Source organism: Manis javanica, chromosome 15, assembly GCF_040802235.1.
Source record: "Manis javanica isolate MJ-LG chromosome 15, MJ_LKY, whole genome shotgun sequence".
In the NCBI taxonomy this organism is placed as follows: Eukaryota; Metazoa; Chordata; class Mammalia; order Pholidota; family Manidae; genus Manis; species Manis javanica.
The window spans coordinates 76,051,865-76,066,904 of NC_133170.1; the positions used below are offsets into that span (position 1 = coordinate 76,051,865).

The 15,040-nt window shown below is 42.4% G+C and overlaps 1 protein-coding gene and 1 long non-coding RNA gene across 5 annotated transcripts in view; one reads left to right on the forward strand and one right to left on the reverse strand.

Moving 5' to 3' along the window:
* LOC108397694 (uncharacterized) overlaps positions 1–15,040 on the forward strand; it is a 15,936-nt gene continuing 896 nt past the window's right edge. Inside the window, exons 1-3 of one of the 4 annotated variants that reach the window (XR_012125461.1) lie at positions 1–134; positions 11,433–11,544; positions 12,193–12,320. This is a non-coding gene — a long non-coding RNA (uncharacterized lncRNA). Of the gene's footprint in view, positions 135–5,353; positions 5,515–11,432; positions 11,545–12,192; positions 12,321–15,040 lie in introns of those variants that run through there. The other 3 variants (XR_012125460.1, XR_012125459.1, XR_001853250.3) reach the window with 3 other exon arrangements.
* Positions 995–7,882, reverse strand: PLA2G1B (phospholipase A2 group IB). The gene is made up of 4 exons (XM_017661229.3): positions 7,778–7,882; positions 5,188–5,347; positions 4,545–4,672; positions 995–1,200 (listed from the first exon to the last, which is right to left on the reverse strand). The coding sequence occupies exons 1-4, from the start codon at positions 7,809–7,811 to the stop codon at positions 1,079–1,081; spliced, it is 444 nt and encodes a 147-aa protein (XP_017516718.1). The 5' UTR covers positions 7,812–7,882; the 3' UTR covers positions 995–1,078.

A 15,040-nucleotide genomic window follows, 5' to 3' on the forward strand; every position in this document is an offset into this window, starting at 1 on the left:
GAAAAGGTAAATACGGCCTCGTGGTTGCTCCTCGACTGCCGCCAGCCGTTGCACCACACTGCACCTTCGTTGAACAATTATTTAATTAGCTTGTACAATATGATGAGCACTGTGAAGATATTGCGGATGCTAAGGTAAAATCTCGACTTCAAATTACTCTAATTCCAGTTTTATTTATGAATTTAAATCAGCCCAGCCACTGTAGCGGTGTTTCCGGTATTGCGTTTCCTGAAATAAGCACCCAGCAGATGCTCTATTAATGTTTTCTCTCTCCCCAACCCCAGTAATGACAAAAAAAAGAGGTAGTTTTTTACGACGGGATATTTTTAGAACCCAGATTGAGTACTCGGGTGACTGTTTTTCTCTTGTTTTACAACCCACCCCATTCCCCCAAAATGGGAATTTGCAGCAGTCTCCTAAAATTGTACATTTCTTTCATCCGAACATGGGCTTGAAGTTTCTTTCCATAGAAGAAGGACATTTATGACCTTTACAGTTCGTTGAAGGCTGCGACATAATTTTGAGTCCCTTGCAATCCTACTGTAGCATAGTATGCACAGAATGGCCATTCCATCTAAGCTCGTTTAATCTGAACAAGAGCCCACAGCTTCAGCCAGAGTAGCGTAGTGGTTAAGAGTGTGTGTTCTGTTGGATCCCTGGGTTCAGAGCTCTTCTTTGCTACTTACTAGATGCATAGCATCGGACAAGGACCGTCTCCTACTGAGCCTCAGCTTAGAAAAGTGGGATTTACTAATAGTTTCAAAACCTCATAGGACAGTCCAGATAAGGTAGAGACACAGTCCTGGCACAGAATACATAATCAGTGATTGTTGGTTATTCAGGTCTCATGGTACTCAATTCCTGGAAATATCCCTCTAATTCAACTTCCAAGGCTGGAAGGAATGCTCACAAAGGACTAGAAAGAGACTTAAGTCATGTTCAGTAGATAGAATAAAGCAATCTTAGACAGAATAAAACAATCTCCAAACGTGAGGCCTTTCAACAAAGTGCTTTAATGGAGGGCACAGCATAAGGTGAAGGCCATGAAGCAGGTAGGGATGATTTCTGGAGGTGATACTCAGTTCCGACAGTACTTGGTGTCCAGGTTCTTGTTTTCCTTGTTGTATGGGGCCTTTGAAAAGCAGATAGCAGCTTCGCGATCACAGTTGCAGATGAAGTCCTGACAGGCTTTGTTTTTGCCTGGAAAAGAGCAAGAGGAGATGACTGAGCCAAGGTGGATCTTGGTTTGTATAATTTGGGGACAGGAAGAATTAATTGGAATAATCCAGTGGCCATTCCATTGGTGCAAATTTAGGGTTGACAGATCAAGCAAATAAAAATACTGGAATTTCAGATAAACAGTGAATGCAGTATTTGGCACATAGACTAAAAAATTGTTTGTTGTCTATCTGAAAGTCAGACTTAACTGGGCAACCTCTGTTTTATCTGGCAATCCTAGAAGTGACAGTTACCTTTTGGAAAGTCCTATTTCACTCCCCTAAAGGAGCTGGTAAACATAGGAAGGCAATTATAAATCATATGGAAAACCCTAAAACATGTATTTGAAGACAGCAAAGCAATATACATTTCAACTTAGTGAAGCTTAGTAAGCCAGTTTCTCTAAATTACATATTTCTCTAAAGTACAAGTTACAGAACATCCTTACAATAGAATATTCTACAGACATTTAAAGGAATTAAGTTTGTATATATGTGTAAGTATTTCTAAGGTATTTTATTAAAGCATAAAATAGCTAGTATATGCCAAAAAAATTTGAAGAGCTATATACCTAACTGGTTATTTTGGGTACGATTATAGGCACCTTTCACTTTCCATGACATACATTTCTGTAAAGTTTGAAATTATATTACTTTGACCCTGTTTACTTTTTTAACCAAAAGAAACAACGAAGGCAACATTTAAAATGCATTTCAGAGTATCATAATTCTTCCAAGTGGTAAAGATACCTCAAGACAAATGCTGGGCATAGAAGCCACAGGGCATAAATCTGCAAAGAAGTAAAAAGCTAACCTTTTCAAACAATATTGCTTCTCTCTCACTTACCAACTTTACATTTCCCTGTATGGCCCTAGAAGATGACTGGTTAGCCAGAGACCAGTAAGATTCCTCAAGGGAGGAACAACGTAAGACAGGCACAGTCGCAGGGGGGCCATCAGGAGAGAAATTGGGGATCAACAGAGGGGAGGCTTAGAACCTCACCCCCCTGTTTTGAGAGAAATCTGCATCTGTGGATGTTTTGTTGCCCTTGTCTAGCTTGGATTAATACTTAGTCTATAGGCACAGACCTGATCATCTACATATGCCCTCTTACAGCACTAAATTATGTTTTCTACCTTTATCTTGCATTTACCTACCACTTCAGCATTTTATTTAAAAAAAAAATAATAATAATAATAATAAGGGGGAAATGTGGGATTCACATATAAATCAAGTATAAAAATCAAACAAATAATATCTGACTTGATTGTTTATAGTTCATGATGCGTGATCAAAACCGAAAGTTTCTGTGATATGACTGCCCTTGCACTGTTCACCATGTAATAACTTACTCACTACGTAAGAACTTGTTCACCATGTAAGAACTTGTTCGTTATGCTTCAGAAGATTGGAGACTGTTGAGAACTAGGCTGGAGGTGGATTAATGATTGTGCATTGAGTCCCCTATACAGAATTTTATTGTTGTTAACAACCATTTGATCAATAAATATGAGAGATGCCCTCTCAAAAAAAAAATAAATAAAATGCATTTCAACTTTATTATCCATAATTTAATTATGTCTCTGCTTACTTTCAATAATCTTATTAAATAAGTGTTCTTTCCTCTTTGAGCCTTTCTTTTAAGAATCACAAATGTTTTCCTTGCTCAGCCATTAAAGCACAAATTAGCTCTTAGATAATAAAGTATATACAATAAGATAATTATTTAGCAAGTTATTGTTACTAAGAATGCCCTCTGATGTAGGCTTCTTTCCCTGCTTTGAAGGCAGCTGCATTAAAAATAAATTATTTGCAAAAATTTGTGTGTGTTTTTTTGCCTTGTGTGAGCGTCCATAGCTTTCATCAGATTTGTAAAGAAGGCCAGAATCTATAGAAAGGAACTGTTGCTGGCCAAGTGGTAGTGCAAAAATATAGTTTCCATATATTTGGCTTTCTAAAGTGAAGTACAATGGAAATATCTGTTACCAGGGGACTGTGAAGCAAGTTAAGCCATGTTATACAGCAATTACATAACAGTAGCAATGAAGACTCTGAGCCACTAGGAAAAATTGTCAAAACGTAATAAGTGTGAAAAAGCATAATGCAAGATTGTATCTAGACTATGAATTCATCATATACTTACTGAATAACTACTGCCTGCCAGGTACTGGTCTAGATTCGGGGGAGATAGCAGTGAAGAAAACAAATAACAATCCCTGTTCCTACAGATCACACTTTCTATTGGAGAGATAGGAAATGAAGAAATAGCATAAATATATCAGCTGTTGAGAAATTCTGTGGTGAAGATAAAGCAGCAGCAGAAAATAGAGAATGCTAGATAGACAGAAGTACATGTGTGATTTAAAAGAACATGATGAGGCTCAACCGAGAAGTGACAGCTGAAGAAGGGCCTGGAATGAGGGAGTGACCCAAGCAGATGGTGGGAAGTTTCATGCAGGAGGAACACAGGGCTTGGGGTTGGGTGCATGCCTAGTAGATGATGAAAATTATATAAACCTTGTTTCAAGGATAAGGGCGAAAGGGAACATGGAGGGAGGGGTGAACTGTTTATTTTTTAGGATGGTGGGATTTTGGGTAATTTTTTTCATAGCACTTTTGGGTTTGAATTATGTTCCTTCCAATATGTTACAGTTTTGAAAAGTGGGGCCTGTCTGTAAGGTCCACAAAGTGGAGGGCAATGAAAATCCAGAATGCTGGCCTAGCATGACAATACCCTTCACCTCTCTGAATTGTCTGCTTTTCAGGACCACATTTGTGGAGGGACATAACTTAGCACTCCCCATGAGCACTTCACTTAGTGGTTAAGACCAGATCCTTTGAAATCAGAAGAAACTGAGTTCAAATACCAGCCCTACCACTTACAAGCTGTTTGATTTGGGGCGAGTGACTATTTTTGAGCCTCCACCTGTAAAGTGGGGCTAATAAAACCTCTCATATAGTCGCCTAGCCTTGTACCTGGCATGTACTAAGTACCTAATAAATGCTAGTTCTAAGTTTTTTAAAAATGAAATAATGAAGCAGTATAGCATGGCAGTTAAGAGAAGTGGCTTTGGAGTCATACAGACCTGTGAGAGAGCCAAACACCTGTGTGTCCTTGAATAATTGGCTCAGCTTCTGAGCCTTGGTTGCCTTAGCTGTAAAATGGGGGTAATAATAGTACCTATCCCATAGTGTTGTTGCAAGGGTTAAAGGAGATACTGCCTGGCACCAAGAAAATGATCAGTTTAGTATGGTGGCTATCGTTACTATTATTCCATCCCCCCATGCCTGCCCAGGGCCTATAAGCCAACATGGGGTCAACTTACTGTTGCAGGTGATCTCAGAGCCAGAGCATGAATATGAATAGGTTTTGGTGTAGGGGTTGTCTAGGAGGAATGTACAGCTGTCCAGTTTCTTGGCTTGTGAGTAGCACTTATCGTGGGTCTGGCAGCACCTGGAGAGGGGGAGGGACAGAGCTGAGGCAGGAGCAGGGCCAGGGCAGCAGGACAGCTGGGCAACCTGCACCTGCTCTCTCAGAAACAGGTGGGGATGATTTAGCTGACATGCTCTGGGAGATACTGGGTCTTGTAGCTTGAGATGTTTAAGTCCTTTTATCATATTTATTAAAGGCGATATAAAAATGGTTGCAGGAATACAGTACAATCATATATTCTGACGATGCCGTGATAGTTCTAATTATTGCTAGATGGCGGCGATTGAATAGCCGTGGTGTTTTGTGTTGTAATGTTCGGCCACTAGAGGGCAGAAGCACCCACTGCTTCACACCTCCGACCTTCGCTTTCCAGCCCGAATCCGGAGCCCTGGTTTCAGGTTCTCCTTGGAACACATTTCTTTCAAAGACAAATGGTGAAAAGGTGTTAGCCTTAGCAAATGTGCAAATCCCTTCTCGTGAGATCCCCGGCTTGTGCTCACCCTCCACCCCACTCTCCCAGGAGATCCATTACTCACCTGTCCAGTTCATCAACAGGCTGGCCCGACCCACCAAGCCCGCAGTAGCAGCCGTAGTTGTTGTAATCCTTCAGGGGGTCGCTTTCGGGGATCGTGCACTTGATCATGCTGCGGAACTGCCACACTGCCCGCGGGCTGACGCTGCTCTGGGCAGCGCCCACTACAAGAAGACAGCTAGAGTTCAACTTCATCCTCATCAGCTCTGCCAGCGCCCGAGAGCCCCACTCCTGCCAGCTCTCAGACTCTCCGCTGCCCCAGCCTCCCCCGCCTCCCCGAGCTCCTGGCAGCTCCCGTCTGGGGAGAGAGCTGGACAAGGAACCTGGTCAAGTGAGTAGGAATTTTTTAAATGAACACTTTTTAAAAAACGCTGTTTTTATTGAGATAAAATTCACCATTTGACCACTTCAGATGTACAATTCACTGGTTTTATTATATTCACAGAGTTGTGTTGCGACTGTCACCATTAATTCCAGATCATTTTCATCAACCCCCAAAGAATACCCTGTACCCATTATCAATCATTCCCTTTTCCTCCCCTTCCCTCTGGCAAACAGAAATCTGCTTTCTGTTTCTAAGGACTATTCTGAGCACTTCGTGGAAATGCAGTTATACAATATGTGGCTTTTTGTAACTGGCTTCTTTCACTTAGCATCATGTTTTTTAAACTCATCCACTGTTGTATGTATCAGTACCTCATTCCTTTTTATAAGTAAATAATATTCCACCATATGGATAGACCACATTTTGTTTATTCATTCATCACTTGATGGACATTTGGGTTATTTATACTTTTTGGCTCTTATGAATAGTGCCACGTTTAACGTTTGTGTACTAGTTTTTGTGGGAACATGTTTTCAATGGGATCTGCATTATTTATCCAGCAAATATTTACTGGGCATCTATCATGAGCCAGAATCTGTCCTAGGAGCTCGAGATGTATCACTGAACAAATAAAATTTCTGTAACATAATTGAGCTTACAGTCTAGTAGAGGAGAAAGACAATAAACAAGAAACGTAATACATAAGGAAATTGGATATTGTGTTAGAGGGTGGAAAAATTGGACAAGGGAAGGGGAATCAAATTGGAGAGTTGGGTGGGGACTCACAGGGTTGAGGTAGGACAGGAATTTAAGAAATAATAAAGTGACCTGTGTGCCCTCCTACCTTCAGCAGACAACCTCTTTTCTGCCTCATGGTCCACACACCTACTATTCCCTCTGCCTGATACACTTGTCATCTCACTTTCCAAAAGGCTGGAAGATCTCTGTTTAATACCACTTCCTCAAAAAGGCTTTTCCTGGCCACCCAAACTAAGTGGCTCCTTTGCTGTCACTTTTCTTCATATTCTTTGCTTCATAATACCTCTTACAATCTGTATCCACCTACTGATTAGGACTGTAATCATAGGACCTTTCATAGGACGATAAAGTCAAGGACCAGCCTCTGACCTTTCATCCCACAGGGCCTGACATTGGGCCTGACACATAGTAGGTGCTCAAATAAACTTATGATGAGTAAAATACATGAAATAACCAAACAAGTGAATTAAAGAAAGTACCTGGCACATAGTAGGTGCTCAATAAATATCTACTGAATAAGTTTAAAAAGTCTGCCTTTCGATGAGTGTTTGCCTGAACCAAGAACAAGGCATGGCTCAGCAGACTCGAGGAAGCCCTTTCATCTCCTTTGCAGAGCCCCACCGTGTGAGATTTGATGCCCTAAAGAGAAGATGGCATTAAATGACTGTGGCATCCTGCTCAATTGGCCACCAGCATCATCTCTTTGCCCCATGCCTTCCCCTTTCTTTCCTTGATCCGCTGTGCACATTGGAGCTGCTCCATGTCCTTAAGCCCCAGATCAAAGGAAGGGTGGCAGCTGACCATCCTACCCCATGCTCAGCCTCTTTGGTGACCTGTCTACCTTGGCCCATCTCCAGACCCTGTCCTTCTGTATCCCTGTTTTCTCTCTCTGATTCAGCCAGCTGTACTCTTTGCATAGGAACAGACCTGCACAAAGCTGTTGTTCATGTGTGTTCCTTGGACGGGGACCATGGCTCATTCATCTCTGAGTCCCCAGTCTCAGCCCAGAGCCTGGTACCCTGGAGGTATCCATGTTGAGTGAACGAATGGACAATGGATGAATGAGGTGGGATTTGAATTCCAATGTATCTGATTCCATTAATTCATTCAATAAACTGCAAATGAGCGCTATTCCTGCTCTCATGGAGCCCATGCTTCAGGGTGGATGGCAGATGAAAAAGGAAAGGAATCAACTAGATACAAATTGCAGGCAAAGGCAGGTGCTGGGAGATACAGTACAAGGCAATATGGTAGACAGAAGGGAGAGAGGCCTCACCTAGCTTGGGAGGGCAGAGTAAGCCTTTCTGTGAGGGGTCATCTAGGCTCAGACCTGAAGGTTGAAAAGGTGCTAGCCACAGGAAGATTGAGGGAACACCAGTACAGGAGCTGTTAAGGTCCAAGGAGAGCCCTGAATAAAGGCTTCAGGTCTGGCCAGCCCTGTGACCTGTGGCCCCCATTCCAGAGGAGATCTTAGCACACGAACGGGATGGAGCTGGGGAGACTGGCTTACCTGTGAGCAGAGCAGTCAGAATAAGGAGTTTCATTCTGTTTGTCAAGTTGGTGAGCAAGAGAAAGGACTAAAGCCACCTATCACCTCCCTACTTATAGTCCCATGGCCTCAAGATAAGGCTGGAGTGTTTGTTTTGTTCCCAGCCCACTTCGGGTTGGCCTTGAATTTGCCTGCTTCAAGAATAACCTTGACCAATAAATAAGCAAACCTTGCCAGGAAGGGGCCAATGGAAGTAGTATATGTATATGTCATCTGCACGTTTTTTATGTTATTCTTTGTCGATCTCTTAATTTATTATGCATAAATATGTCATTTAATATATATATCAAAAGGAAAATCATAACATAAAGTTACAATTGCTATATATCAGTGGTAAACATACAAGCAAAGCTAAGACTGTTAAAGCAAATCATTCCAAAGTTCATCAATTACACATTTTTTTATATTAAGGTATCATTGATATACAATCTTATGCTCAGGTTTCACATGGTTACTACATTGCCCCCTATTATCAAGTCCCCACCACATACCCAATTACAGTCACTGTCCATGCTATAGAGTCACTACTTGTCTTCTCTGTGCTATACTTCCTTCCCCGTGCCCCACTATATTATGTGCATAATACCCCTTAATCCCCTTATCCCTCCCTTCCCACCCACCCTCCCCAGTCCCTTTCCCTTTGGTAACCACTAGTCCATTCTTGGGTTCTGTGAGTCTGCTGCTATTTTGTTCCTTCAGTTTTTGCTTTGTTGTTATACTTCACAGATGAGTGAAATCACTTGGTACTTACCTTTCTCCACCTGGCTTATTTCACTGAGCATAATACCCTCTAGCTCCATCCATGTTGTTGTAAATGGTAGGATTTGTTTTCTTCTTATGGCTGAACAATATTCCATTGTGTATATGTACCACATCTTCTTTATCCATTCATCTACTGATGGATACTTAGGTTGCTTCCATTTCTTGGCTATTGTCAATAGTGCTGCAATAAACATAGGGGTGCATATATCTTTTTGAATCTGTGATCCTGTTTTCTTAGGGTAAATTCCTAGGAATGGAATTCCTGGGTCAAATGGTATTTCTATTTTTACTTTTTTGAGGAACCTCCATACTGCTTTCCACAGTGGTTAACTAATTTACATTCCCACCAGCAGTGTAGGAGGGTTCCCCTTTTTCCACATCCTTGCCAGCATTTGTTGTTGCTTGTCTTTTGGATGTTGGCCATCCTAACTGGTATGAGGTGATATCTCATGTGGTATTAATTTGCATTTCTCTGATGATTAACAATGTGGAGCATCTTTTCATGTGCCTGTTGGCCATCTGAAATTCTTCATTGGAGAAGTGTCTGTTCAGCTCCTCTGCCCATTTTTTCATCGGGTTATTTGCTTTTTGGGTGTTGAGGTATGTGAGCTCTTTATATATTTTGGATGTCAACCCTTTATCAAATCTGTCATTTATGAATATATTCTCCCATACTGTAGGATGCCTTTTTGTTGTACTGATGGGGTCCTTTGCTGTACAAAAGGTTTTTTAGCATGATGTGGTCTCATGTGTTCATTTTTGCTTTTGTTTCCCTTGCCCAGGGAGATATGCTCATGAAAAAGTTGCTCATGTTTATATTCAAGAGAGTTTTGCCTATGTTTTCTTCTAAGAGTTTTATGGTTTCATGACTTACATTCATGTCTTAGATCTATTTTGAGTTTACTTTTCTGTATGGAGTTAGACAGTAACCAGTTCCAAAACCAGTTGTTGAAGAGGCTGTCATTTCCTCATTGTATATCCATGGCTCCTTTATCATATATTAATTGGCCATATATGTGTGGGCTTATATCTTGACCCTCTATTCTATTCCATTCATCTATGGCTCTGTTCTTGTGCCAGCACCAAATTATCTTGATTATTGTGGCTTTGTAGTAGAGCTTGAAGTCGGGGAGCAAAATCCCCCCTGCTTTATTCTTCCTTCTCAGGATTGCTTTGGCTATTTGGGGTCTTTTGTGGTTCCATATGAATTTTAGAATGATTTTCTCTAGTTCATTGAAGAATGTGGTGGGTATTTTGATAGGAATTGCATCGAATCTGTAGATTGCTTTAGGATCATCTGCACTTTTTAATGGAAGGGATTATTTCTGGAGTTGGCACCTCTTGGAATCTTGACCCTCACCCCTACCCCTTTGCACTCAGCCAAGCTTCATAATTGATGGGGGAGGTGTGGCAAAGCCATCAGTTCCACTGAACAATTGGGAGGAGGGGGACAGGAGGGAAGGGACTGCTGCCTCCATGTCTTTTCATGCACCTGGGTCTGAGCTGAGGGTCTCATTGAATAGTCCTATCAATCTTGCCCTTTGCAGATGGGGAAACAAGTTCAGAGAGATGGAGTAACTTGCTTGAGGTCACACAGCTAGTAAATGGCAGAGCAGGGGCTCAACCTTATGATTTTAAGGCACATGTTTTATTTTTTTCCCACACCCATACCACTCCCCTCCCCCACTCCCCAGTGTGGATTTGTAAGAAAACCCTGGGCTTTGAAGTTCCAAAGGCTTGAATCTGACTTGTAGAATAAACGAGGTTTTAGAACTGTCATGTCAAATGTCTATCTGACATTTTTAAGTGAAGTTCACATAGCATAAAGTCATCTATTTTAAAGAAAAATTCAGTGGCATTTAGTGCATTCACAGTGTTGTGCAACCATCATCTTTAGTTCCAGAGCATTTTCATCCTCCCCAGAGGAAACCATGTGCCCGTCAGAATCACTCCCCTCAGCCCCTGGCTAACCACTTATCTGCTCTCTGTCTCTACAGATTTACATATTCTGGATATTTCACCTAATATGTAATTTGATTTTTTTTATCATTTATAACTGATTTACTGAGTGTTCTCCTGTTGAGTTCTCATGATCTCTACAACACCTGTGAGTTAGGGAGGCCCTGTTGTTTTATTTTTCTATTCATTTATTTATTTTTCTCAAGCAGAGAGTTCCCACATACCCTCTTGCCTCCCCCATCCTATTGCCTATTATTAATATCTTACATTGGTATGGTACATTTGTTAAGATTAATGAACCACTATTGATATATTATTATTATCAAAAATAATATTAATAAACTCAAGTTCATGGCTTATTCAGGTTTACTTAGTTTTTACCAAACGTCATCCAATCCAAAATAGCACATTATATTAAGTTGTCATGACCCCTTAGGCCTTCCTTGACTGTGGCGGTTTCTCAGATACCTTGTTGAACACCTTGGCAGTTCTGAGGACTACTGGTCAGGTATTGCTAGGATGGCCCTCTATTGGAATGTGTCTAATGTTTTTCTCATTATTAGTCTGGGGGTGGGTTATGGGTCATGGGGAGGAACATCACAGAGGTCAAGTGGCATTTTTTTATGACATGGTCATGTTATGCTTAATCATCTCGTGTCCTGGGATGCATTTCGGCCCCTTCCCAGATGGGAACACTGAGGCGCATCCTGGAGCGGAGCGGGAAATGGCCACGCCCAGACTTGAACCACACCGCTTCTTCCCACTGAGCCATTTCCCTCCTCCCTGGGTGAGGTTGTGTGTATCAGCGCAGAATCGATCGGCCTGAATCTGACTCTGTGGCCTCTGCTCAGCCACTCCAGGACTCCAGCTCTTTCTGTTCTGTTCCCTTGACCAGGCACTGGGGCCAAGGAAGAGACCCATCTGGAAGGGCTTCCCTGTTTCAACCCAAGTCCAGAAGCCCCAGGAAAGGTCCTACAACTACTGAGAAAACACTGAAGCAGCATTTGGTAAGCAGACAGGGAAACTGAGGCCCAGAAAGGGGAAGTGGTTTATTTGCTTGGGCCTGGCTCTGAACCCATTTGACCCAAGTTTGTTTCATGCACCTGTCTCTTCATATTTGCCCGAGGCTTGTACCTTGCTCCAGTATGGTGGCCATTAGCCACGTGTGACTATTTAAATTCATTACAATTAAATAATGTTAAAAATCAGCTTCTCAGTCCCACTTGCTGCATTTCAAGTGTTCAATAGCTACATGCAGCTGGGAGCTGCTGTGCTGGAAGGTGTAGATATAGAATGTTTCCATCATCACAGAAAGTTCTATTGGACAGTGCTGCTGAGGTTGTCACAGAGTCTGTCTCAGCGCCAGCCAGGAGGCAGGTGGAGCTGGGAGAACTCTGGAGGGAGAGGAGGGTTCGCTGAGGACCCTACAGCAGCCTGATGAATGGCTCTGCCACTTCAGCACTCAGAATGAGTGAAGGCTGCCCAAGGAAAGGGCAAAATGCTAAATCCCTCTTATATGGGTTCTTCAGAATCAGATCAGAAGAGAGGACTAGGCGCTGCTCCTGTTGGGAGTGGTCTGAGATGTAGCTGGTGCTACAGAATCCTCTAAGGCTAATAATATTAACTACCATTACTGAGTGCTGACTCTATTCCAGGTCGCATGCTAAGAACCTAGCACAAACCCTGGAGGTGGAGCCAATTACAAACTCCATTTTACAGAGAAGACCACTGAGGCCCAGAGAGGTTAAGGGACTGCCCCAGTGTCACACAGCAGGACCAAGATGTGAGTTGGAGTCAGTGCTTATGATATTACAGTATCACCTCATGGCAGGGAATCGTAGTCATGGGTGGGAGTGCCGAAAGCTCCCAGAAGGAGACTTAGCCCTGTTTACTTCCCTCCTCTTCCCTCTCCCAGCCAGCTGGAGGCCTTCCACAAGGCAGGCTGGATAAATTCCCATGTGCATTTTGTGCAGGGGCCTAGGCAAAGCACCTGGTGGGGCAGGGGTCGAACCCCTTCTAGAACCCTCTCCTCCTGGCAGGAGATGTGCTAACTGTGACAATCCAAATCTCCCCTGGGAATACAGAGCTGGCAGATGAATAGACCCAGCAGGCACTGGGTAGTCCATCAAGTCCCTATACTTTGTACTGCTGCCCAGGTTCATGCACAGGTGTGCACAGCACAGCTTCTCCCACCCAGCCTGGCTGGAAAACACTCTCCAGTGGAAAAAACATGTAAGGATAGCTTGTTGGCTTCTTCAGGTGACGGCATACCCACACTCCAGCAAGGTCACACCTGCCAGGGCTCCTGCTTCCAGGAAATGTTAAAAGCAGCCACCAGCTACCATTTATGGAGTGCTTCTGTATGTCTGGCCCTGAGCTACAGGCTCTATGTGTATTGTTTTTCAGCCTAACAATAATCTTCTGACTTCAAAACATATTACATTTTTTTCTAGGAGTTATTGTCATCCTCTGCCCCTTTTTACAGATGATGAAACAGGATCAGAGAGCTTAAGTAACTTGCTCAAAGTCACACAGCCATAAAGTAGTGGAGATAGGATTTGAACCTGTGTGCACCTACCTCTTGGCCCAGGGCTCTCTTCAGTAATAATAATAATAATAACAACAGTAATAAGAACAGCATCAGTAGCCTCCCTGGACTGCTGGGCCAGGAATGACACTAAGAGCTTTACACAGGCTGGCCAATGATAGGGTGCTATGACAGATGGGCAAATTGAGGCAGTATACCAACGTCTCAAAACCTTTTCCCACACCCAAAGCCATCATCCTCAGCATCTGGGTTTCATGAGACTCTCCTATTGGTTCTCATAGCATCCATTCTCGGCCTCCCTCATCCATCCTGAGAAGCAGTTCTTTATATATTCTGCATATTAACTTCTTATCAGATGATTTACAAATTTTTTCTTCCATTCGGTAGGGTGCTTTTCACTTTGTGTTCCTTGTTGCACAAAAGTTTTTAGGTCCAATGTGTCCCATTTGTCTATTTTTGCTTTTGTTGCTTGTGCTTTTGGCTTGGTACCCAAGAAATCATTACCAACCCTGATGCCATGAAGCTTTCCCCATTTTCTTCAGGAGTTTCAGGTCTTTAATCCACTTTGAGCTAATTTTTGTAGATGGTGTAAGAGAAGGGTCCAGCTTCATTTTTTGTAGGTGGATATCCAGTTTTCCCAGCATCATTATTAATTTTTTTTAATTGAGGTACATGCAATAAAGTGCACAAACCTTAGTGTACAGTTCAATGAAGTTTGACATGTGTATACACTCATGTAACCATCATCCAGATGAAGATACCAAACATTCTAATTTTTTCTCCTTAACCTATGCACCCATCCTCCTCTGCCCCCTCCCCTTTGGCAACCACCAGTTTGTTCTGTGTCTGTGGGTTGATTTCTGTTTTCTTTGTTCATTTGTTCTGTTTTTTAGATTCCACATGTAAGTGAAATTGTATGGTATTTGTCTTCTCTGTCTGAATTATATCACTTAGCATAGTACCTTCTAGGTCCATCCATGTTGTCCCAAATGGCAAAATTTTCATTCAATGGTGGAGTAATATCACATTGTAGATGTGTATCACATCTTTATCCATTCATCTATTAACGGACATTTAGGTTGCTTCCATATTTGGGCTCTTGTAAATAATGCTGCAATAAATACAGGAGTGCATATATCTTTTCAAATTAGTGAATTTTGTTTTCTTTGGGTGAATTCTCAAAAGTGGAATTACTGGGTCATATGGTATTTCTATTTTTAATTTTTTTGAAAAACCTCCATACTGCTTTCCGTAGTGGCAGCACCAATTTACATTCCCACCAACAATGCACGAGGGTTCCCTTTTCTCCACAATCCTTGCCAACACTTGGTTGGTATTTCTCATCTTGTTGAAATTAGCCATTCTGACTGGTGTGAGGTAATATATCTTGTGGTTTTTATTTGAGTTTTAAGGGACCATTTATTGAACATATATGAGCACCACAAGCTGTTGGGCCCACTCAGATGGGAGCAGCCACTGCTGAGCTCTGATCATGCATTTCCAGGTGTCGGGCTGCCCTCTGCACAGCAGCTACTTACTTATGTTGTGCCTTGCCTGGTGTTGAGGCCTCTGTTCACCTTCCCGTTCAATTCTCAACCACATGAATGACTTCTAGCATTCTTTTTAAATTTATTGAGGTGAAATTCTCCTAAAATAAAATTAACCTTCTAAAGGCGAACTATCCAGGGGCATTTAGGACTTTCACGATGTTCTGTAACCACTGCCTGTTGTTCCAAAACATTTTTATCACCCCAAAGGAAATTCCTTAACCACTAAACCATTAGTTCTGTTCCCCCTCCTTCCAGACCCTTCCGGTTTTCTATCTTTGGAATCTTAAGACACGTGGCCTTTTCTGTACCATCCCCTTTCACCAGTGAGAAGACTGAGGCTCAGGGGTTGGGGAAGCTGTTCAATGTCCGTCAGCTCGGAAGGGGAGGGGCCAGGTGTTGGAACAC

Excerpts from the sequence above, each read along its gene's own strand:
- PLA2G1B (XM_017661229.3), bottom strand. The coding sequence starts at position 7,811 with ATGAAACTCCTTATTCTGACTGCTCTGCTCACAG. Across the intron at positions 5,348-7,777 it reads TCTGACTGCTCTGCTCACAG|TGGGCGCTGCCCAGAGCAGC; the intron begins GTAAGCCAGTCT and ends GTCTTCTTGTAG. Across the intron at positions 4,673-5,187 it reads CCTGTTGATGAACTGGACAG|GTGCTGCCAGACCCACGATA; the intron begins GTGAGTAATGGA and ends CCCCCTCTCCAG.